At 31.6% G+C, this 24,916-nt stretch overlaps 4 protein-coding genes across 5 annotated transcripts; 3 read left to right on the top strand and 1 right to left on the bottom strand.

The window, feature by feature from the left end:
* Window positions 1-562: 562 nt before the first annotated feature.
* On the bottom strand, window positions 563-4,786 carry LOC124823773 (IQ domain-containing protein IQM1-like). The gene is made up of 8 exons (XM_047296065.2): window positions 3,656-4,786; window positions 3,343-3,457; window positions 3,023-3,088; window positions 2,857-2,945; window positions 2,667-2,754; window positions 2,073-2,303; window positions 1,785-1,886; window positions 563-1,536 (listed from the first exon to the last, which is right to left on the bottom strand). The coding sequence occupies exons 1-8, from the start codon at window positions 4,069-4,071 to the stop codon at window positions 1,144-1,146; spliced, it is 1,500 nt and encodes a 499-aa protein (XP_047152021.1). The 5' UTR covers window positions 4,072-4,786; the 3' UTR covers window positions 563-1,143.
* Window positions 4,787-11,838: 7,052 nt separating this feature from the next.
* Window positions 11,839-13,162, top strand: LOC148191529 (uncharacterized). 2 transcript variants are annotated; one of them, XM_047296068.2, is made up of 2 exons: window positions 11,839-11,997; window positions 12,598-13,162. In XM_047296068.2, exons 1-2 carry the CDS (start codon window positions 11,958-11,960, stop codon window positions 12,849-12,851), a joined length of 294 nt encoding a protein of 97 aa, XP_047152024.1. In that variant the 5' UTR covers window positions 11,839-11,957; the 3' UTR covers window positions 12,852-13,162. The 2 variants fall into 2 exon arrangements, with proteins under 2 accessions (XP_047152024.1, XP_047152025.1); XM_047296069.2 differs by having other exon boundaries at window positions 11,864-11,997; window positions 12,604-13,162.
* Window positions 13,163-15,196: 2,034 nt separating this feature from the next.
* LOC124823774 (EPIDERMAL PATTERNING FACTOR-like protein) lies at window positions 15,197-16,885 on the top strand. Its single transcript, XM_047296067.2, has 3 exons — window positions 15,197-15,811; window positions 16,088-16,140; window positions 16,236-16,885. The coding sequence occupies exons 1-3, from the start codon at window positions 15,730-15,732 to the stop codon at window positions 16,467-16,469; spliced, it is 369 nt and encodes a 122-aa protein (XP_047152023.1). The 5' UTR covers window positions 15,197-15,729; the 3' UTR covers window positions 16,470-16,885.
* Window positions 16,886-18,429: 1,544 nt separating this feature from the next.
* Window positions 18,430-21,895, top strand: LOC124823775 (coatomer subunit zeta-2-like). Its single transcript, XM_047296070.2, has 6 exons — window positions 18,430-18,589; window positions 19,681-19,840; window positions 20,912-21,059; window positions 21,140-21,217; window positions 21,293-21,377; window positions 21,612-21,895. Exons 1-6 carry the CDS (start codon window positions 18,578-18,580, stop codon window positions 21,669-21,671), a joined length of 543 nt encoding a protein of 180 aa, XP_047152026.1. The 5' UTR covers window positions 18,430-18,577; the 3' UTR covers window positions 21,672-21,895.
* The last annotated feature ends 3,021 nt before the right edge of the window (window positions 21,896-24,916 follow it).

Genomic DNA, 24,916 nt, shown 5'->3' with positions numbered 1-24,916 from the left:
AAACGGCCTCCTTTATGATTGTATTCATATCCTTATGAATTTGCCAAAAAAGAATGGCAAAGAAAGAAGTGTACTTGAAAGAAAGGTTTTCCTTTTTCTAGAAAAGAAACTCAAAATTGGAATTGCTTTATTTGCTTTATTAAAGGATTGTTTGGTTATAAATCGCACCAATACATGCATAACTTTCAATCTAGAGAAGAAGAAAAATTCAACTTTCCGAAATTTCGTTCCATTTTGATAACTAATTATATTGTAAGGCCAAGTTTGATTTGGCATGTCGTGTTATTACAAAACTGATGAATTTTTAGCTGGTTTATCGAAGGTTGAGAATCATATGTTTTTTTTTTCTTTTGATTCATCAGCTTAATTTCCCAAAACTTGGAATTGGGCTAAAGGAATAAAATTCACATGAATTAAGAAGAATAAGGAAGAAAGTTTCAATCTTTATGGTAGAAAATATTCTATAATATCATCTAAGGCCTAATTTGTGGAATGTGGTCAATTTGGCTGGTGACTAAGAGACACTTATGTCTTTGAACCAAACCAAATCTTGACCCCTTTTTGTCTCTGTTTTTGTTTTTGGCAACACAAACGAAGTTTTGACTTTGAAATGCTTCAGCCAATGAAAATGCATATTAAACAACATCACCAATCATGGCATTGGCATTACATGTCACTCTATCAATGGGCTGACATTGCATGACTTGCTTTCAGTATGTCCATGTTATCTGTATGTGGAATATTATACCAATTTTTCACATTTTCACATCACTGACGCAATGCCTCCTCTCCAAACCATGATTGTGACTGGTGGTGAGTGGTGGAGAAAGCTTAGTGAGGAAGAGAGAACACAGTGCCAAAAAGTGTAAAGAAACTCTTTTTGAAAAATGGTATTTGACTTACAATAAGGCAAGATTGACCCAACTCCTAAAATACAATTGGGTAAAAGAAATGAGGAGTAAAAAATTGATTCTCCTTAAGCTGAATGACCAAAAGATATGGCCAAAACAGAAAAAAAAAAAAAAAAAAAAAACTAAATAAAAAAATAAATCATGGGTTAGATGCTGCTGTCTGGTGTGTGTGATCTATAACCTAGATTCTAAACATTGAATCCAAAAGAGGTATGTGATTTCTGCAAACTATTCATGGACTAGGAATTGACATGTGCACAAGTCTTGGAGATAGGAGGATTTTTGGACTAGGCCTTGGTGAGGGAATGGGTGATTTGGCTGCTACTTTTCCATGGTTGACTCTAGGTGATATATTCAGCTGTTCAAGTGCCTTAACTTGGAGTTTTGCAGGGTACTCTCTCACACATCCAATTCTAGGACCAGCTCCAGTTGTCCATTTTCTTGACAATGGTTTCCTCTCTTTAACTGTTGAAGTTTGCATATTGGTGCTGCCAGATTGACCTATATTCTCTTCACTGCTACTTTTGGCAATGGTAAAGCCACTTGAACTAGCCATTTTGGATTCAAACTGTAGCTCCTCATCAGCAGGTTTTGAAGGTGGAATGTCATCATCAATTGCATACTTCTGCACAAGGAAACCATCATATTACAAAATGTTACACGTTATGTGTTCAGAAGTAGACTTTAAACATAACTAAACTCCAAAAAACTGGCTTATAAAATGAAGTTGCACCCGGGACTTCTAATTTTTATAAAAACTAATTTTAGTATGAAGAAATCTAATATATTCTTGCTTTCAAGTTTATCTAGTTATTCACTTAAAGGATAAGTAACCAATCTATAGAGAAAAATGGCTTGAAGTGGTTCACTCACCTTTACATTGGTCAAGTCCACATCATGTTCCATCAAGAACCCAATGAATTCCATAAAGTTCTTCATTGTAGGACGGTAATGACCACTGTAGGGCCATATAGCCTGAATAAGGATAAATGGCATCAATTTATGTACATATAAAGAAACTAAAATGACTTTTAACTTTTCCTTAAATTCCCTTTCTGTGCTGTGAATGCTTCCCATTTTAACAGAATTACAAAAAACTGGGGTAATGACAAAATAATTTAATTCTATGTTGAATAATGATGAATAAAACACGTGTCATACATCAATAACTCCATGTTGGGCAACCAATCTTCCAGAAGCAATAGTAGCACCTCCAGCCAAAAAACTTGAGTGCTGAAATTGACCTTTCTTTTTCTCACCAACATACAAAACTCTTGAAGAGCTGAGAACAAAAATCCACTTAGATCCCTCCTCTGTGTGAACAAGGTTCTGGCTTCTTTTATAAACAAGTCTTCCTTTCTCAATAACTACTTCATAGGCTTCCCTCTCTTTCTGCATTTTCAAGCAACAAAGTGAATTCTGGTGGCTGCTAAAATAGTCTAGAGTCAAAGCAATTGAATAGTATAAAAATTTATTTCAAAAAGTTGTAACTATAAATTAAGTCTTTTTTGTACATTGAATGCACATGCAAAAATGCCTCGTTGGTTGCTTGCTAATCAATGAATTTTGTGCCTAAATTTGATTTTGTAGTCAACATAGCTAGCTAGGCAATATTCCTACACCACTGCTACTCTAAAATTGACCAAAGATTATGCAGTAAAAGTCCATAACACCTTCAAATAAGAATGCATAAAAGTCTCACATCATGTTGTTTATATGTGGCATTGTCAAATAGATGAGGTGAAACAAACTTACGGGTCCAAGATACTTTATGCATTGCTTATTCAATTCACTTCTTAGGCACTCCTCGTGATTTACTTCTTTCCCATCTCCAACGTCCAACCTTCATGTCACATAACATTTAATTACGAAATCAGAAAATTAAAATCAGCAGTGTGCTCAAACTTTTCTGCAGAAAGTGTCTTATTCTGTTAGTCAATTTTACCAGTAGAAAAAAGGTTGTGTACTCTGGCTATGAAACCAAACATCATAGTATAAGTGCAGATTGTGTCCATATCGGTGACGTGGATCAATCTGAAAAACACAAGGGAATCTTAGCTTGATGTGAATTTAAAACTGTGAAATTAATCAAGATGTGAACAGGAGCTTACAGCTTCAAGCCAGTGTCTTAGAGCTAATTTCTGCGCATTATCATCTTTGCACAAACCTTTTCCCACCTACCAATAGCACAAAAGAAAAGAAGAAAAAATATTTAGATGAGAAAATACTATAAGGAAAATGGTCGGAAAGAGAATGAGAAATTTGAATTTGTCTCTGTGGTCCCAGTCAAACATATAATTAGAAAAGGTAAGTTGTGTCAAGTCAATTATATTTCAAGCAACCACTGTATTTTATTGGAAACCAATGGCTAAAATATTAAAGCAAACAATATTTATTCAGAGATTCTTGCTTCCCACACAAAAAGGGGTACCTTAGCAGCCATGATCCTAGCTCTTGCCCATTTTGAACTAGCTGATTCTGATTTACCAGAGTCATATTTTGATGGGGAACACCTGCTAAGAGCAGCAAAATCCAAGGCTCTCCACCTGAAATTAAGATTTCAAATTGATTAAGCAATAAATCAACCCTAATCATTGAATTCTGATTGAGAAAAAACAGTATATACACTGAAAAACATAATTTTTCTACTGTCATCTGATAAAAAAATAGTTATTACTAATAGCATAGAAATCAAATTCAAAGTAAATTCCCTTAAGCACAAAAGATGTGCGTATTTTACAAACCATAGCTCCTCACAGACAACTGCACAATCTGCAAGATTTCTTCTGGTTCTGTAGCCCTTGTAAACCTTCTGCAGCTTGATTGCAGCAACATCAAGCTCCCCAACGGGCTTTGATGAAAACAAAATTTCTGATTCTGGAAAAACAAATGGGGGGCCATGTTTATTGAACAACAAGCCATCAACTTCCTCGTTTGAATGAGAATTATCAGAAAGTAGATATTTGAAGGAGAATGTGGTTTGCAGCTTAAGATTCTCCGCCTTCTTTCTCTTTGAGCTTGTATTCTCAGTAATAACCTCATCCAACTCATCAGGCTTATACAAGTCATCAAGGTTTCTGCACTTGTTGAAGCTCATTGTTCTGAAGGTGGTCTCGGCCTCCTTTGACTCATAGTCCAGAGGCCTTACAGTTGTCACCATTTGCACAACCTTGAAGCTGGCAAATAAGTAGTGCTGAATATTTAACAAGCACTGGGTTGGTTAGAGTTTCACAAGCACTGGTGAATATTTAAGGAGAAGACGACCTTTCCTTAGTGACCCATTTAATGCATCAAATTCATGAACATGCCATTTTCATAAAGTCATAATCTTTAACACTCCCTACCCCAAGAGCAACGCTACCACTAACCAAAGAAAGGAAAATCCAAGTAGACCAAGTCAATCATTGATTCAAAATAATTCAAACCAATTCCTACCTCTGAACCATAGATAAATAAACTACATTATGATACAACAGAACCTTGGAAACATATGATAGTTTTCAATGAGACATGCCAAAGGCATATTTCCAACTGAAAACTGAACAATCAATCACCTTAAAGTACACGCGGTGAGGTTCCTTTTTGCAAGGATAGATATATGGATAGGAGTTGGGTTTTCTTGGGGTTAGTGATAGAAATGCGCACTTCCGTTCTCTCTTATATAAGCAGGAGTGCTGAAGTCAGGAAAAGGGAGGAAAATTGTCATAGAAGGCGCTTTCAATACGTAAAGGACAGAGATTGCAGAAAATTGTGACCCTTTTGGAATTTTTATTACCATGACTGAATGTAGTTTGAATAGGAAAATGGGAAATTTGCTTGGCCAAAGAGCCCCATAAATGGGTTATTTTGAATTCAGGAATTGGAAAATGATACTGTGTGACTTGCAGAAAGTGTTACATGAGTATGTGAAAAGTTTACACGCGGTGATGTGAAAGAAACAGAATTAGTCAAAACTCAAAGCATGCTAATTTTTTATAGGTCCTATATCAAGGCAAAATCAAATGGGACTTTTTTTTTTGTCTTTAGAAATAGGAAAAGAAAAACTAATTTTTAAAGCGGCAGTCCTAAATAATACTATTTTAAATATTGCCATTTTTTAGTTTTTAAATTAAAAACCGAAATACTTCTGATAACACTTTTTTTTTTGGTTGAGTGGAGGGGGAAGAAATGAGAAGAGAGAGAATTAGTTTAATGTGTTTGATAAGAAAAAAAGAATTTGAAAATATTTCTTTTAAAATAATGAGATCTCTTTATAGTATTGTTCATCCATTTTTATTTATATTTCTATTTCTTTTCTTTCACTCAAACTAGGTAATTTTTCAAATACAAATATTTTTCATATTTTTCTATTTTATATATAAAAAAACTTTACCTTATTGTTACAACTGAGATCACAACATAACGACGAAAAAAAATAAACAGATTTAGAAAAGAATGTTTTAAGAGTCGCTACTATAATTTATTATGAAAAACTATGAAAAATCATAAAATAAGACATGGTCTACGAAAATAAGATTTTGGGTTCCGGAATCGGTTACGCGTAAGGAAGGTGTTAGCACCCTACCACGTTTGCTCAAAAGGAGTACATTTATTCATTCTACAAAGTTGGTGTGCTTTTTCCTAAGTATTTAATTTTCCCCAAAAATAATACTATAGGGAAACAAAAATATTTTTTGTTTTAGGGGTCCGACAAGCATTAACCTCACTCTTACGTATTCTGATTCAGAATGAGAAATCAAGATTACATACTTCTTTAAAGAAAATTTGTTTAACAATGTTGATATTTTAGTTTTGAAGATTTTGTAATTTTTTGGTATTTTAGAAATGGTGGAAAAAAAGAAAGAAACAAATATTATGCTCGATGCGGACGATACTTATACTTCTTAAAATAATATTTAATTACTTAGAAATGAATTAAGCACTAGGATCATGGAGACAATCACACGAGTACTCATACTTTTATAAATGTGAAAACATCTTTATCTTTTATTTTAAGATTTATTATTCTTTTAAAATGAGAAAATATATAATAAAAAATATTCTTTAATTTTTTTAATTATTTATTTTTTAAGAAGTGAACTTTAAATCTAACTCAACCCCCACAAAACCGGCTTGTAAGGTGAAGTTTGCACCCACTTATATACTATAAATTGGTCTTATCTCTAATCGATATGACACTTTCAACACACCCGCTCACGCCGAGATATGTACATATCGAGCGTGACACTAAACATTAATGGGTGGTCCAATAGCGGCTGAAATAATATGTCTAAACAAATAACAAATATCGCTAGAATAAACTCTAACATGACTCTGATACCATACTAATAAATTGACTTTAAGTCTAACTCAACTTCATCAAAATAATGCTCTTAGAAGAAAATGTTAAAGTTAAAAAGAAAAGCACATATAATATAACACCCAAATCAAAAGAAAATAAATGAAGGTAATATACCTTTCCATCGTTCAGTACTCCAACTATTTCTTCCTTAGTAATTGTTGACAAGGCCCCTGTATTATGTGAGAACTTATTCTCTTCTATACTTTTCTCTCCTCTTTCTATATTTCTATCTCTTATTCTACGTGTCTCTTTGTGTTTCTTTTTCCGTTCTCTTCTTGTGACAAGGTGTGTATTTGTAGTATTATGATAATCTTGCTTAAATTTGCGAATTGATTAACAATGAAAAAAATAAGGAAATAAATGGTCTTAGTTGCAATATATTTCTAAGACATTAATTATAATTATTTTCATAAACTTTTTCAATTTTTAGGATCATACATTTCTCTTTTAAAAAGAAATCGACAGCAACAAATTATAATATAATACTAATATATTATAATGTTGTCAAAGTATCATTATCCATTAGGTTTTAAGTGGTAATATAAACACAAAAATTCATGTTAATAAAGGTATTTTGGCTTTTTGGTTAATCATGTAAATATGATTTCACGTGGTAAAAACATTAAGGGAAGCTTATATCTGATTTAGTAGCAAATGCATATCTAGCTTAATATGAAAAAAGCATATCAAATTTTGATTGATTTGATGGTCTTATATTATAGATTTATTATTATTATTATATATAATTTTTTAGCATATAATATATAGTATAACAAATATTAATACGATTTATAATTTTTTTTTTCACAACATACCTTTTCTATATATAATTTGAGTTATGGTCATGTATGTTGTTTTTGCCAAAAGCATATATTGATGTACACACACAATGAGATGAAGATAAAAAAAATGGTTTAACTTGAATGTATGAATAACTCTAAGAAATAAAATCAACTAATGTGAGAAATGTCATGTTTATTAAGTCAATTAAGGTATTATAAACGTGATGAAATTTTTTAAAAAAAAAACATGTTATGTTACCCAATGTACTATTTTATGTTATATTCATGTTTCTTCTTCTTATGTTGTGAAGCACGCACCTCCAAACTTTTTCCCCATTTCAATACTTACAACCTTCCATTTTTCTTCCAAATTTCTTAATATAAATTGCACCTAAGATAAAGATTTAGGATTAAAAGTTCCACCTTCCTTCCTTTATCTTTGCCTTGATAGTTGTTAATTAAAAATATTGGCATAAAAGATACAAAATAAAATTATCTCGTATCTTTAATATTCAATGCATAATTTTTTTGTATCGTAATTTTTTTTTTAAATTTCACACAAAGCACAATTTGTGCAAACACAACCGTTAACATGTATTATACTTAAAATAAAAGAAAATAAAAAGTTGCCCAAAAATATCATTTAAAATTTTACTTCCTAACATGTCATCGCATAATTAGGATTTTTTCACTAAAACTTTTTAAACTTGAACACAATTAGAGGGATATGGAAAACTTTGATATTTAAGAGTTATGACACTCGCAAAAAAAAAGTGTGTATGTTTACAAACTTTATATTATGTCTTTTGTTGTATAGCACCTTAAAATTATGATAACATAGTATGTGGAAAATCATTATCTTGTAGTATTACTAATTTTATGATTAAGGAAATAATACATATACGAATATGACTATAATTAATGTAAAATTAGGTGATGATTATAATTAAAATTCGGAAATTTATATAAAAAAAGAAAGTGATATTAAAAAGAATACTACAACTGTTTATTTTTAGACAGAGAAAAGATTGATTTTGATCTTTTGACTCTCGAGCATTAACTCCACGACTGGTCCATCTCTCATGTTGAAAAATAAAAACTGATTTAAGACAGCTTCGCATGCAGGTTTGAACTTTTACTTATCTCACGATAAAGAATAATACACACTTACAAAAAAAAAAAAAAAACTATATGGATTTCAATTTTGAAACATCTACTAAATTAAATTTAATAGATAAAAAATAATTTTAATATAGACGGTGTTTCATACGAAGCCAAAGCAGATTATATGTGAAAGTAAAGTCGATTATATGTGAAGGAAGAACAAGAAAACAAAACATAGTAATATGAATGGGAGACAAAAAAAAAATGCAGAGCATGAAACATAGTATTTTCTGGGACCGACGCGAAGTACGGCACATAATATCACGTTCAATTCATATTCAAAGGTCGAATTTAGGGTTTGTTTTGATTATTTAATGTAGAATGTCTTTGTTTTCAACGCGTTTCACTTCTGATTCATGGTCATGAGGAAGCGTTGGTCATAAATATATGTGTATATTAGTTGTGAATAGCTTGCGCAAGACGTTCAGCTACATGCGTGACTCCGACCTTGACTCGGTTATGTTCTGTCGTGAATCATCAGTTTTTTTTTTCATGTACAGTTTGTGTGAGCCATGTTCTCCACACCCTCCTCCCATGTGCACCATATGCCCAAAACGGAATACCAAAAAAGTCTTCCTTAATTTAGAAACTCAAAATTTTAAGGGTTTGTGATCGAGAGATTTTCTCCATTCACTTGTTTTTCTTCAAGAAAAGTTTAACTCAAAAGGAGAAATTCAATTTCACTCCAATTTAGGTCTTTTTCTGATTTGGTGATGAAAATATGTGTTCGTAGTTGACTCTGTAATGCCATATTCGGGGGCATTTACTTGCTTCGATGTAGTTAGGTCAAATGGTGAATTCAAAAGTTGTTTTCTTGCACCTCCATAATTACCTGCATCTGCTATCTTTAAAATAAAGATGATAGATACCCTTTATCCTTTATTTCAATCGTCATGAATTATCTATTTTGAAAATTTCTTAAAAATAACTTGAAATAAACTTTTTAAAGTAAATATTTTAAAATATATATGTTATGACTTCGTAATTGAGATAAGATTGTGGCTCTAATTGATATAAGATTGTCAAGATAAATTATTATATTTGAAGTATTATTTGATTTTGAATTTAAAACTCAGTATTATAATTTTGTTTTTAAAAATTACTTAAGAAGATAGAAATTTGTATTTAAACTATTTTAATATTTGGAAGATTGTGAAATAATTTTCTTTAAACAAAAGACATATGAAATATTTTTTAAAACAAAAATTTCAAAACAAGCTTTCTATTTGCATTAAGGAATTTGGAAGTGATTGAAAATGAATTTAAAAGTAAAATTTATACAAACTTATGAGATATTTGACTAATAAGATAGATTAAAAAATATTTTAATAGATAGAAAGCAAAATATTATCAAACTGCCATGGTAAAAGTAATATAGAATATACTTTTTGGTAAAAATAATAATTTAACCCAAAATAGAAAACAAAAATTAAAGAAAAAATAGCTCCTTATCAAAATACCATATTTGGAAATTTTTATCACTTTCTTTCCCTTTGTGCAAACATGTAAGAATATTATCTCTTAGGCCTTGTTTACTTGAGTGGATTTGAGGGAGAGTAATTGAGAGGATTTGAAAATAAATTTTTTTGTTGTTTATTTGAGTCAATTTGGAGGTAAGTGAGAATGAATTTGAAAGTAAAGTTTGTGAGAATTAGTGTAGGATTTGATTGACGTGACAGATTAAAAAAATTTACTTCCAAATCCAATCTCATTTACCTCCAAATTCACTCAAATAATCAACAAAAAAAAATTATTTTCAAATCCTCTCAAATCCCCTCAATTACTCTCCCTCAAATCCACTCAACTGTATATAGTTATTGGAATCAGTTACAACATTATTATGATCGGATACGAGAGGTTAGAATCAATTCCAACTGATCATGTAATCGGTTACACTTTCTTCCTTCGTCTTCAATGTCTTCTACAATTGTTGAGGTTAAAAATGAGATTTCATCATAAATCATTTTAGACGTGAACCGATGATAAAAAATTAAAAAAATATTTATCCTGCGAATCATCACTCTTAATCACTCGCAAATTCTTCCAAACAAACATGAAATTATACGCAAATTTGTTTACACTAATTCTTGTTAATTATACAAATTTTATATTATTTAAAATGATTACAAATAACATATCTTTGTATATTTCTTGTGGTGTATCGCTCCAAGCTTCCTAAGGCTCCAATGACAACCGAAACAATGTAACGGCAACCAAAGCGTGGTGCAGGGAGAAAAAATATTTGAGTCTTTGAAGATGCAACTGGTAATCAGGGGACTGCTGGAAGCAAAACTGGGCATTGTTTTTTTTTTTGGGTTTATAGGCTTTTACCTATCAAATGGCTATTGACACCCCCCAAAGTAGTTTTCTCACTTGAAAATTTATCTGCAAAACATTTTAAAATACAAAACTTTATTCATTTTATATGAGGTTAATGTATTTATTTACCTTTGAAACTTTCAAATATAAATGAAAAAAATATTATATGTACAAGTATCTACCTTAGAAAATAAGATTATTTCAAAAAATAATATATACAAAATTATACACATAGTCATATCTCAAATATAATTACAATGAATTCCCAACTGATAACAAATAAAGAATCATAATAATAACAGTAGTAGTACCAAAATAAGTATTATCAAAATGCACGAAAAACTTTCTACAAAATGGATAACAAGTTGAAGATTTGAAGAATGTGGATAAGAAGAAATCATCCTACTTGAGAAATTAATAAAATAAATTGGAGATTAAACTTATAAATAAAGGTTTTTAAATGAAAAAAATATTATTTATTTTTTAATCATATGATAATAATTAATATAATCCTTTGAATATTTAATAGTAGTTTTTAAGTTGTCTATTCACTAAACATGTAATGAAATTATATTCAATAAAAAATAACACAAAACCAAAACAAAAAAATACGAAAAAAGCCGCATGAAAAAACAAACAATTGCTACACTAAGCTTAAGATACACATCAAAACATCAATACTTAAATAATATATATACTATCAGCATTTTTTTTATTTTAATAATTTTGATAAAAAGTAATTTTTAAAATTTCTGTATCCTAGGAAAACTGAAGACAAATACGTGTAAAAGTATGTATTTTCTTTTCATTACATCACAAATATATTATTTTAATTTTTTTATTCTCACCATATATTTTATATTTAGATTTCTTTTTGTCTTCCTTATTTCATTCATTTGTGTCGTGGATAAAATGCAACTAAATTTTTGTTTTTTTTATTGAATTGTAAATGATCTATACTCATTAAATTTTGAAATTTAACATATTTAAGATTATATTAAAGATCAAATTTTATCATATTAAAAATAATAACAGTATTTTTTTTGGCTATTTATTTTCTTAAAATAATTATAAAGAATTTATATTAAGTTGTTCTTATATATATATATATATATATATATATATATATATATATATATATAAAATAATAACACATATTTCGTACATGTAAAATTTTAATTACTAAATACATTAAAATTTATGTTATTTTAAAATTGAAATATAATAACTAAGTGAGTTACAATAGTATTATAAATTCAATGGCACATAGAATAGTGTTTAACTAGTTTTTAATAGTTTCATGCTGTAAAAAGTTTACATGTTTTTTCTATTACATAAAATTTCATTAGAGAACAAAGCTGGAAAAGAATAAAATAAAAGAAGTTGAAGAGAAGAAAAAAGAAACAGCCTCAACTCAACTGAACACAAGCGTAAATTTCAATGGCGGAAAGGGATCGCAAGCCCAATGACTCGATTTCAGGTTATCATCATTCAAAGTTTTCATCTTTTCTTAATTATGGTTTGAAAATTCTTAGGATTCACTCTGGGTATCGTGGGCTTTCATCTTTCACCTATTGCAGTTTCTGATCTTGTGACCTTATTTTCAAGAGATTGCCTTTTACCTGATCTTGTTGAAATTGGTTACGATATGGTAATAGCCTTGGAATTCTCAAGTTACTATCTGTTGTGGTCTGTATTGAATCTAGAAGGGAAGAGGAGAATGTGAGAAAATGGTTTTCAATTTTCATTTTTGTTTTTACCTATAATTACAAACATTCACATTCTTTTTCTCCTTTTTAAGGATTTGTTTAACGAGAAGTGAAAGTAGAAAATTGACAAAAGAGAAATTTTCTCAGCCCTAATTCATAATAAGGTTACTGCTGCTTGCCCATTGCTGAAATTTCCTTTCTTTCTGGTTGTGGACTTGCGGGGAAGATTGGTAGATTATTTGATTTCTTAAGTTGGAATTGTTAGTTAAATGTTTTTGGTGTATGCATGGACTAATTCATGATATGACACTTTTTTTTTTCTTCCAAAAAACATTAAAGACTTAAATTGTTTGTATTTTGTTTCTCGGAAGAAAAAGAGGTAAAATCTCCAAACTTTTTTGAGAGAGCTAAGGAGGAGTTTGAGGCAGCATTTCATCATGACAAATCGCCTCACCATCACAGAGAAACTCATGGGAGAAGTGACGACATTGATGAGAAAACTCCATCTGATGAAGTCAAAGGGCCAAATGTGTTTGAACGGGTGAAGGAGGAGTTTGAAGCTGTTGTTGAGGCCATTCACCCCAAGAAAGAATCTGAATCTAGCACACCAAAAAGGGATGGCTAGGGTGTACCCTTATTTTTTTATAACCAAGGAGTTTGAAGACTTGTCTTGGTGTTGTTAACCATCTAAACTACCATGTTTGGCTTCTCGGTTTATCTTTCTTTTCTTGTTGTCTCAATTATGATGTATAAATAGTAATTGATTTGTGTTTTCAATTGATTATATGAACGCATAGTCCTCTTCTATTCTTTTCAGAAAAAAAGGAAAGAAGTTGTCCTTGGTTTGGTGGTAGATTATCGATGTGAAAGTTTAGTTGTAAACTCTGATCTGTAACATCATCTAGTACAGCGGAAGGATTTATGATTCACAAAGTATTCCACTCTTTTATTAGGCATTTAACTTTGTACTATCAAAACATTTAGTTGCACATGTCATCTGCATATAATAAAATTTGGGATTCAGTTACACTAATATTGGTGTCTAATTATATTTTAATCCGCTTTAGCAATTCTATCTCGTGTTGTCTTTTCCTCTTGCCAATCTATATATTTGCCGATCCAGATTTAAATCTTACCAAAAATGATAAAACTGGTCTTACTGGTAAGTTAACTAACATTACATATATGACATTGAATTCCATTAGAGTATCAATATTGGAGCAATAGCATATGATGCTCTGAGTTAGGGATAAGTTATTGGTTGGTGCAGGGAAGTTTGATTTGGTTTGACATGTATGCATTTAAGAATATATATGATGATGGCCTCTCCACCTCCGAGCTGTTAAAAGAGTGTTTGGAACTATGACTCCAACGCATATATTCATGTTAAGCAATAAAGCAGAAGCTTCTATTAGTAGTATATGAGGAACGCGGAAAATGGCATCAGATGCGAATTCAGACACTTAGCAGAAATTGTAAATCCTCCATTATCTGAGAAAATTTTGTACATCCTATAAGCAGCACAAAGTACGTAAGTAATACTGATTTATTTCATGAAAAATCAAAGCAATCCTTGCATGAACTAGATTCCACGTTATATAATAAAAGCTAATATACCGTTATATATTTGAAACTTATTTTAAAGTACTAAGAAGATTAATAGAAAGGTTACAACAGAAGAATATACCGTTACTCTTTCATTTCCCAATTAACGTTACTTGAACAGCCAAACATTCATGCAAACTATCTAACTCGTAAAGCTATATTTTTCTCCCTCATGTTTTTCCTTAACTCCTTTTCAGCAGCCCTAAACTCTATATTATTTTTACTAGGGGGGTCTTTTCTGTCACTTTCTTAGCAACTGTCTGCAGGTATGTAGGTAGATAGCATCAGCTTCCTTGTCTATATAGAACATCAACATTGAAATATCCTTTTACTCAAATCACTCTCACCTGCCCCATAACCATAAGTAATAATTCCCAGACAATAGGGTTCACCCACATTGCACAAAAATGAATTTATAGGTGCATTTTTTATTGAGTCATGCCTTCCCTTGATTGTCCTTTAACATGATTGATGGATGAACTATTCAGGTCATTTTTACTAACCTTTTTTATAGCACCACCGAGCTTATTTATTGCATATATCTGAAACACTTGTTATCACACAAACTGCACTGCGTGCAGTCAATTACAACCCAATAATGTCTACATTACATTTCCTAATAAGCTTAACAGAGAAAAATGACATAATATAACACTAATACTTAATGGCTACTTAACCTATAACTCACCGAACTCTCTTTGCTTAATTATGCATGCCTTGTTTGTTCTCTTTCTTCCATGGTGCTTTTGTACCATAATAAATCATGTAACTGTCTGCAGTCAATTACAACACTATAATGTCTACTTTACAGTGCCTAATAAGCTTAACAGAAAAAATGACATAATATAACAGTAAAACTTAATGGCTACTTCACCTATAACTCACTGAACCCTCTCTGTTTACTTGTGCATGCCTTGTTTGTTCTCTTTCTTCCATGTTGCTTTTTGTACCACAATAAATGATATAACTGGAATATGCTCTTCATTTAATGCGGGAAAATATCCAGCAGGTGAGTGGGACACCCAAATTCAATGCCAAGTAGTAAAGTAATAGCCCAGATTGGATGTTAATAAGGAGACTTGTGTAGGTTCTCCAACAACCAACCCTTGGAAAGTTGAGAATGTTACCGTATTTAATTCGTTAACTAACTCATTAAATTTCTTTTCCCGCAGAACTGAATGCTTAGAGACTGGTGCTTTTTACCACTTTAAATGACTGGGTTTCTGTTGTTGATTTCTTTCTTCCACATATGGCAATGAAAGCATCAGAAAATGGGAAAGGCTTTGTAAGTAGTGTGTGGTCTACACGTCAAAGTTTTTATTTTTTTATTTTTAATCTGAATTATAAAAACTTTATAGGGGCCTTGCAGGTGTTTCAGACAACCAGGCCCTAAAAGGGTGCTGTTATTCTGAATTAGTGGACCACCATAAATAGCACTACTAATTTAGATTGATTTGAGAGAGAAAGGTTTGTTGGCTTGTTTTGAAAGGTAAGTTATCCAAGGTTATATGCAGAAAGACAGTGGAAAAAAGACTAGTCTTTGGACTTCCTACTGAGTTGTCAAATGAAGGTGAAAATTGCTGTGGATTTTAACTATGTGACAAGAAAACTGAATCTCTTGCTTGTGAAGCAAAATCTCTTGGCCAATGCGTAGGTTTTAAAGTGTAGCCTTAGAATGTTTGGGGGTCCCGGCCTGCTTTTTGGGATTTGAAGCTTGCAAGCTCCTTTGGTATCCTTCATATATTCCAGCAATCATCCCTAGCCACTTGTTATGAATGATTTGAACCCTGCACGTCTCTCACAACATTATCATCAACACAAACATCACCCCAAACATTACCATCAACAACAAACATCATCTGATTACATCCATCATTTGCACTTTTGAAGAAAGAAAAATGATAGGAAGATTATTCTGTTTTCTGCTAGCACTGCAAATAGTGAGTTTGGTTTCTGCAGTAAGGAAGCCATTTCTTCCAGGTTAGTTACACTTACACACACCGTTCTGAAGATTGACTTCCTTCTATTAGTTGCAATTGTAGGTTAATCATACCTCAACTGTAACTTATAAATTAGCAGTGATATTTCTCCAAAACTTTTCAAACATACTTGTAGTAAGAAAATGGCATTTAAATGGCTTGCCCTCAGAACTTTCAGCTCAGTGTACATTTTTAGACTCTTGATCATCTCGTTAAACTGTAGTTGGTATGCTTCTCTCTTTCTCTCCTATGTTAACTGTTGTCCCTTCCTTTTCAGCCCAAGAAGAGGTTCTACAATCTCCACCACCATATACTACAGAATCAAAAAAGGTGCGTTTATCTCTCTTTTGTTTGGAACTGGGTGGTATACTTGGTGTACTGATGACCAATGCATTATTGCATTGTGTTTTCTATCTATGTTAAAGGGTTTCATGGACATAGACACCTCAGAGACAATGCAGGAAGCATATGATAGAGGAGTGAGCAAAATAGGGTCAAGTCCACCAAGCTGTGAGCACAAGTGCTATGGTTGTGTTCCATGTGAAGCCATTCAAGTTCCCAGCACCAGCACCAGGCGCAGCCATTTGGGCATCCAGTATGCAAATTATGAGCCTGAGAGCTGGAAGTGCAAGTGTGGTCCCTCCTTCTATAGCCCGTGAACACTGTTCATATCTGCTAAATATTGTTGATATAATGTAATGACATGATATCACCTCTCAAGTTCATACATAATATCCCATTGTAGTTTGTGGAAACGTGCCCTCTTATTAACATAGTTTGGCAAATCAACACTATCTTTACAACCACTGTCAAGCAGATAAATCTCAGGCTAATCTTCAAATATTAAAACGCAAACGCTCTATATGAATAGATGCATTTGATAAGGTTAGCTGGATTTTGACATCAGAACCTTTTGAAAACTCAACAAGACAAAAACAGAAACAAAAAGAAAAAAAGAAGCAAACAGATTCCATCCAAAAGCATGGTTGCAAGGTCTGACCCATACATTTTCATGGCCTCAACCGATTTATCTTCTTCATTTTAGGAAAAAGTTTATAGGGGTTATAGGTTTGCAGTTCCAATCTTTGCACTCTTCAGTTCTCTCCCTGTCAATCAGCTATCTCATATCACTGACTTACTAGCGTAGGTGCAAGCTTAAACAAAATAAGTGGACCAAACATAAACGGAGGTTGAAAGAGATAATGTGATTCAGATTAGGCTTGATGTCACATCCATACTTCGTTTTTCTGAGCACCCATTTCACATTTTTTGACTGCACTGGAATTTATGTTGTACAAAATCACATTGAAATTTTAGTTAATATATTTTAGATTAAATATTCACATATTTGATCACATGTATTAATGAACTTAAATTTGATTTTTGAATTTTCTTGTCAGGGTTTTTCCAAGTCTACTTGGTCAATGATGATTTCTTCTTGTGATACTTACAGATCTAACGAGTTCTGCAACACAATGAAAATTAATTACAGATGAAAATGAGGAAAGATTTGGTTGTGCTCCTTCATATCATTCGAAATCAATTTTGTAAATGCAAACACTAAGATATATTTATATTCATTCTACCATTCGATAAGAATTATTCTGGTTTGTTCTATAACACAGACTATTTTTGTATATCAGACGAACTCTATGGAAGCTTAGTAGCACTTTGATTCCATTCTGCTCTGAATAAAAATATTAGAATGCAACAGTCTCCAATATTATATAGCCAAGAATTCAATAACATTGCCAACTAAACATATGCACCAGAAGGCGTGATAACCAAAAGCTGCACATGAATTATTAAGTGAGTAATAAATTGTGATACCTGCGGAGAGTGATGCTAAATGTTACATCTATATATGGTTAACTGTCTGAGGTAGTTCCTTAAACATGTTCCATATCCAAACAATCAAAGGCAAAATGTAAAGAGCCTTACAGTTCCAGTGCAATACATAACTAAAAGCTGCACTTTTTACGATTCATCTGCTGCCAAGATTCGCGTGAAACACACTTCAAAATCCGGTCTCATAAGGGCATCATTATACTGTATTTGTTGTTCATTCCTTCATTTATGTTATAAATTAAGAATCAGTAAACCATGGTCCATATATAGTGCCAGTATCAACATATCTTAACTTTGAAAATCCGCTTTAGATGATTGGTTCTACTTTAGATGAATTTCATTTTATTTTCTAATAGTTTATTGCTGTCACAGCTGAATTTGTTTTTTTTTTCTTTCTCTAAACTGTTTTGAATTTCAGGTAGTTAAATATAATTAACTTTAAGATTCTATGGTTACAGTATTAATCACAGTTAAATACTCTAAATTTTATGACCATATTTATCAAATAATTTTTTTTTCAGAAAAATAGGAAATTGAAAATTTTGGACACATAAGTATATGAGAATTGTATAATAATAAGATTAAATAATTTTAAAATAGATATTTTTCTGTGTAATTTCTTACAAGTAGTGACAGAGATAGTGTGGAATATTCAAGAATTTATATTTCAGGTTTTGTTTGGGGTTTGTGAACCTGTGTGTAATTTTTGTGACAATTGCTTCTGTCCTTAGCAGAAATTGGAGTAATAGTATACTAAACAGAAATATTTTTCAACAAAAACAAACAGGCGTATTTTTATTTACCATATTGCCCTTCTCTCTTAATAAGATTAATTTCAATTTCTTATTTGCTCCCTCTCTGCTCACAGATCTTCCATTCCAATATTTGTAGCGCAGTGCAAAACTGTCTTCTCTCTGACATGGCATCTCAAGTAAGCCTCTTTTTCTCTCTGCAAAACCTTCATCTCAGAAATCTCATATCTTGTGCACACAAATCACAATTTTGTATGCATATTTAGCTAAATATGATAGGTTCGCCGAAAAACTATGAAATGGGTTGAATTTTGATTTTCTTTCCCCTCGTAATGGATCCGTTGGAGCACGAACTTATTCCCGTAAATCTAGGGATTGGGTTTCCAAAAAGTTCTTATTTAGCTACTGTTTATTGGATCTTCAAGTGCTGTGGAGTATGAATAATGATATACGTGTGAGTGGGTGTTTTAATTTAAGATGTAGGTTCACTCTCGTTTCAGATCTGTTTGTAACATTTTTCTTCTGAGTGTTTAATTTTTTAACTTTCTGGCATAAATGTGTTGATTTGTTTCTGGGTTTGCATCAGCTTTTGAAAACATGGTACTTGCTCGGTATAATTGATGATAATTAAGAGAAAGGAATTCAAAGATTAATTATTGTTTTCATGTACTCTAACGTCTGATGATTAGTGAATGTGCTGGAAAGCATATTTGTACATTACTGTATGAAGTGAACACTATGAATGATACTCTGTTATTCAACTTACGAGATTTTTCACATATTTTCCAATGTTTAATGTGGTAAGCAGCAGTTTTGCTAACATTGCAATTTATGCACTTTTTGGATAAACTTCTCAATAAGTACTTGAAAAGAAAATAGTAGGACAATTTCGGTTTCTTCTAGAAGTTAAAATTAGTTTATGCATAAATTAATTCATAGATGTTCTCGTTAAAGTCTTTAGAAGCTGATTTTTACATATACATAAGCTAGTTTTAACTAACTGAAAAGCTTAATTCATTTCACCTTTTTATTTTCTCCTCATATTAGTACATGTTGAGAAGTTAGTGTGAATAGAGAATTAGTAGGTAATGCCAGCTAGTGAAAACAAATTATTGATTACCGATTTTTATTTTCCCATAAATGATGATGTCAAAAGGAAGCTGTTGCACTCACTCTGCTTGCATTTGCTTTCATTGGGGAGAAGCTTCTGATATTTGTGATAAGCAAAGGGCTCTTGTAATGACTGGCTGCTGTATTGTTACATTTGTAGGGTTTGTGTCCTTTGATAAAGAATATTCTTCTTTTGGACTCTGAAGGGAAGCGTGTGGCAGTCAAGTATTACTCAGATGACTGGCCGACAAACAATTCAAAGTTAGCTTTTGAGAAGTTTGTATTTAGTAAGACTGTTAAGACAAATGCTCGTACTGAAGGTAAACATTACAGTTTAACAACCATATCCATGAAGTCATTTTGTTTTGTATTTGGTTCTAGAGGTGGCCTTATCAATCTGATTATGGTTTTTTGTATTATAAAATTTTGGTTATTGATTAATCTATTTTGCACTTTGGTTTGATCTTTAAATACTTCTTCTGTCTGAGCATTTCTTTCAAGAATTCTATTAACTTCCGTACATAGCTTATATCCCGACATTAAAATATGATTCACAATGTTAAACCTTGGACTAAATAATAAAGTGAAGTATTTTCATGTTAAACCTTTGATAATGCCTAAGTGTAGAATGTTCAGTGGAATACTTAAGTGACTTGGTTCTCCCCTCGCAATGAAGGGAGGATTCCCCAAGCATTTGTGTCCTTATAACAACTTGTATTAGAGTTAGTTGCTGGTGTCTCCAAAAGGATATGGAAGGACTTACCAGAAAGGCCAAGTTAAGCATTGTAGAGTGTCAGCTCCTTGGACACTGGCTCTCAATAGCAGTGCTATGGTACAGACATGGGGTATTAAGGGATGTTTAAGTATCACATCGAGTGGTACAAGATGCTTAGTGGAGTACTTAATGTTTTGGTTTAACCCTCTTAATGACTAACTGTTAAGGGAGGGATCTCAAAGTGCCTTGATGTTTATCATTTTTCTTTTAAGAAAATCCTTTGTGCTTTATATGTATTAAAAGTTTTGCCATGGTCAACCGTACTGCTATTATATGTAGTATTTTGGTTTGTCCTTATGATTCATGTTAATTGATGAGCAATAAGATTGAAAAGTTTATTAACTTGTCATTAGTGGGGATAAGTGATATACAAAGATAGTCTACTGTATTGATCTCAAACATATGATGGGAACATCCCTGACAACTCTAGGCAGGATTAATCTTTCCTTTATTTCCCTTCCCAGGAATCAACATGAAATCAATAGTTCAACGAAAGCAGCTATCAGCATAACATACTAATGATATTTATATGTTATTGTTCAAGAAAGGGACACACTTCCGCATGTATTATTCATGTTTCTATTGAAACTGATTTGTCGTTTACAATTATCTGCAGCTGAGGTAACACTACTTGAGAACAATATCATCATTTACAAATTTGTACAAGACTTGCATTTCTTTGTTACTGGTGGTGATGATGAAAATGAACTCATTTTAGCATCAGTACTTCAAGGTTTCTTTGATGCAGTCACCCTTCTATTGAGGTATTTTTGGTTGTATTTTATTATCTGGATCTAAAATTTGATGAACCTTTAGTGATCATGTTGTGTGTGCCTTTATACAGGAGCAATGTTGACAAAAGAGAGGCACTTGAGAACTTGGATCTCATTCTGCTGTGTCTTGATGAGATTGTTGATGGAGGGTATATATTTCTTACACAACTTTTATTTCCTCAAAAAGTAGTTTAATTTTTTAATAGTATTGTTTTTCCTTGAAGGATGATACTTGAAACAAATGGAACTCTTATTGCTGAAAAAGTGACCTCTCATAGCTTGGATGCTGATGCCCCCTTGTCTGAGCAGGTAATGCAACTCTGTTTTGGCTTGGTTTCTGTTATTAACGTGCGTTTTCTGTTGGGCTGTAAAACACAATTGCACAAAATCTGCCATATAGATCGATGATGGTTAGGTTATTCCCCGAAGTAATATTACCTTTGATAGCAAGTTTTCTATACCACATTTTTGCAAGCCAACTTTTAGAATAACAATGGCATGTACTTCATCATCAATCTAACAGTAATTTTCTGAATATTGCAGACACTGACTCAAGCTTGGGCTACAGCCAGAGAACATTTGACAAGAACCCTTTTAAAATGATGCTTGCATACACCAAAAATGCTTATTGTTGAATGGCCAATTTTTTGTCTGTTAATGAGAGTTGTTCCATCCCCTTATTTGTGGATTATTGTTCCGGGCACCATACCATTGTCCTGAAAAGTGTGTACCTCCTGCATTTTAGTCATTATTTGCCAAATTCAAGACTACAATTCATCATCCGCTTAGTTTTCAGTGGTTATATATAATTCCAAAGGTTAAATGAACTTCAATCCTATAAAACCTATTCCATGCTCATTCATTAATCAGACATGATATACCTGTTCTATCACCTGTCCACAATCCACATACAATAGTCACATCAACACTTTGGAATAATCTTATGACGTTTTTTTAACATTTCGTTGGTTAAAACTATTAAAAGGTGAATTTTATGTTAATTAGTTTATCATTTATTCTCATTTCTCTTTAATCACTTGAAAACTGTCTGTCTTTGATTTCCTGTCTAAATTACTGCAATATGTTTCACGATTACGCAACTTTTCAAAAGAAAAAAAAAATCTTTTGACAAGCAATATCCAAAATATAGATTTTTGTAATATAAATTAACAAAGGAGCAACTGTAATTCATTTGTGTAAGAAACACCGCAAGATCCTTGTAACGCCAAAACTACTTAAAGATCAAAATCTAAATACTTAATCAAGATTGAAAGTTGGAAATTTAAAGTGAATCTAAGTTTTATATTTGGATAAAAATTAAGAAGTTAAACATCATATATAAATATCAAGATCTATAAATTTATTATCTTGAAATTTTTAATTATAAATAACGTTAATTTTTATATATAAATTAGACTTAAACTGTTATTTGTCTTTTTGGTAAACTCCCTAAATTTCCACATTAAGATTGGGTATTTTGGAGATTTATGTTTTGTATCCAATTATTTCAGAAGAGTTTATATATGTCAATTCTTACTCTCCTTTTAGTCTGTTAATCTAATTCCTACACTAAGAATCTACAATATGGAAAGGGAAAATATGAAGTTTTTTTTACCCTCTTAGATATTCTTTACTTTTTCTCTTGTATTTCACAACTTTTTGTGTCAAGTAGCCAAAAAAATTTCCTCATTCTCTAACCATTTCGATTTTAAAAAAACTATCTTGATATTTCTTACATTCTATTTTTTGGTAGTGTATCAATTTCAATTTAGTATAACATTATACTACAATTTTAAACTATAAATTATACATTCAAAATGTAACTTATACCTCTAGAAAGATTTATTTATTATAAATTTCAATTATATAACCAAGGCTTAAAATATTAGTGAGATAAAAACTTCAATCCATTGGGTTTACATATGCAAAAGCTACCATTTAGCACTCAACTATTTCACTGGAATATAACCTTAAAGTCACGTGTAAACGTCAGAAATTCACCACAACATTCCTATCCGTTGGCTTTTCAAAGAGTCATGAGGCAGAAATTCCCTGAATAAACTGTTATCAATGTTGTTCCCAAGAGTTCCCACTGTAATAATAAACAGTGACATGGTTCTGGTTTTCTCTTATGCTAAACTTATTTTTCTTATATACATATATAGTAGGAATGTGACTTGGATTTTGTCCTGTGGATGGAATCATTTTAACGATTGACAATTTCACATGCAACGTAAATAAAATCACACTGAACTCTTTTACCCCTACAATAGTTATGGTAGTGTTGTAACAAAATTTATGGAAAATTCAAAATCATTCTTTTTCTTCTGGAATTTGGTGACAGTAAAAATTGTTTGATTCATTCCATAGAGATTGTATTTTATATTGTGATTGTAATTTGCAGATAAACTTGTGGGTGTGATGATTGATGAACCTTCAAAACTTATGGGGGGCAAAATCTTCACGTTTTCTAAGTTTGTAGCTGAATACTGCTCCAGCTGCAGTAGAAACTTTATAAAGATATTTAGGAATTTGTTCACAGCCAACAACAGTAACCAACTATTATGTCTGTCCTAGTATTGGCCTCATCAGATTATTTGTCTGATGGCTAATATTTATCTGAGCCAGCCTGATGGCCTTAAAAGTGCTCTTTTCACTGGCGAATATTTTTCTTGGATTCTTTCATATGATGCGAACACATTATGACAGTTTCATACAAAGGTTTTCTTTACAGTGTCTACAGATTATAGGCATAACTTGTACTATAACCAACAAAAGTTCTACATGTTCTGAAAGAATAAGGAAGCTTATTGTGCATAGCATACAAACCCGATCTCACTATATAAATATAAAAATTGATACCACTCTTTATCCAAAACTTTAAAATAATGGATTAATGGGTTTTTTCCCTTTATATAATGCTCTAATTTCTTATTTCTATCCAATGTGAGACTTGAACTCACTTAGATTGAGTTCCAAGAATCAATTATACAAGTGTTCAAAATTAGTTACAAGAAATATTCAAAGTTCTGAATAAAACTACAGTAAATAGAAAATTGGAAAACCTTTACTATTGACATTGAAATTTTACTCAATTTTCATCTTGTTTTAAACTCCCAAAAATATCAGTAAGAATATTCAAAACTAAGAAAAACAGTCAGGAGCTTTGCTCGGTTGATTGAGTAGAGTATAAAATGTTGTAAACTTTCTTATTTTATCTGTGAAACTTTGTACTCAACAACTACATGGGCCACCACATGTGGCAATCGGAGTTTTTGGGAGAAGCAAAAAGCTGGTGCCTGTGGAAAAACCTTACACATACAAAGACTTTTTTTCTTCCTTTTTGAAATGTTTAAACCCGTGTGGGACCCATTAAAGTTTATTCCACAAGAATAAGCTACTTATTGATATATTTGAAAACACGAGGCTGCTCTGCAAGGAGTAAACTTTGCAGTGAGTTTTTCTTTATAAACTTAGCCTCCCTACACATACAGAGAGACTGCACTGCTGCAAAAGGAGCAAGCCATTCAAGCTCAAAAGATGACTTACTTTGGTATCAACATAGGTATATACTACACTATAGTTCTTTTTTCTGTTGTGAGTTATATCATATTACATTATAGGTTCTTGCATTGAAGTCTTGCTAGTCATCAAATGATAAACATTCATTTAACTATATATGTTTTCTTTAAAGATTTTACTGGAAACTAGAGATGACACATTGTTACAGTATATATATATATATATATATATATATATATATATATATATATATATATATATATAATTAGGTGAGTCTAAAAGATCAAATGGAGGACTTCAACAAACCGTGTATTCGTCTTTTGCAC

The sequence above is a fragment of the Vigna umbellata genome, chromosome 11 (genome assembly GCF_029865625.1).
Source record: "Vigna umbellata cultivar VRB3 chromosome 11, Vumbellata_1.0, whole genome shotgun sequence".
Taxonomy (NCBI): domain Eukaryota; kingdom Viridiplantae; phylum Streptophyta; class Magnoliopsida; order Fabales; family Fabaceae; genus Vigna; species Vigna umbellata.
Note: the sequence above shows the minus strand (reverse complement) of the source record. Positions and strands in the feature narration are given on the sequence as shown.

Excerpts from the sequence above, each read along its gene's own strand:
- LOC124823773 (XM_047296065.2), bottom strand. The coding sequence starts at position 4,071 with ATGGTGACAACTGTAAGGCCTCTGGACTATGAGTCAAAGGAGGCCGAG. Across the intron at positions 2,755-2,856 it reads ACACAACCTTTTTTCTACTG|GTTGGACGTTGGAGATGGGA; the intron begins GTAAAATTGACT and ends TGTGACATGAAG. Across the intron at positions 2,304-2,666 it reads GCATAAAGTATCTTGGACCC|AAAGAGAGGGAAGCCTATGA; the intron begins GTAAGTTTGTTT and ends TTGAAAATGCAG.
- LOC148191529 (XM_047296068.2), top strand. The coding sequence starts at position 11,958 with ATGGCGGAAAGGGATCGCAAGCCCAATGACTCGATTTCAG. Across the intron at positions 11,998-12,597 it reads GCCCAATGACTCGATTTCAG|AAAAAGAGGTAAAATCTCCA; the intron begins GTTATCATCATT and ends GTTTCTCGGAAG.
- LOC124823774 (XM_047296067.2), top strand. The coding sequence starts at position 15,730 with ATGATAGGAAGATTATTCTGTTTTCTGCTAGCACTGCAAATAGTGAGT. Across the intron at positions 15,812-16,087 it reads AAGGAAGCCATTTCTTCCAG|CCCAAGAAGAGGTTCTACAA; the intron begins GTTAGTTACACT and ends CTTCCTTTTCAG. Across the intron at positions 16,141-16,235 it reads ATACTACAGAATCAAAAAAG|GGTTTCATGGACATAGACAC; the intron begins GTGCGTTTATCT and ends TCTATGTTAAAG.
- LOC124823775 (XM_047296070.2), top strand. Across the intron at positions 21,060-21,139 it reads GCAGTCACCCTTCTATTGAG|GAGCAATGTTGACAAAAGAG; the intron begins GTATTTTTGGTT and ends GCCTTTATACAG. Across the intron at positions 21,218-21,292 it reads GATGAGATTGTTGATGGAGG|GATGATACTTGAAACAAATG; the intron begins GTATATATTTCT and ends TTTTCCTTGAAG.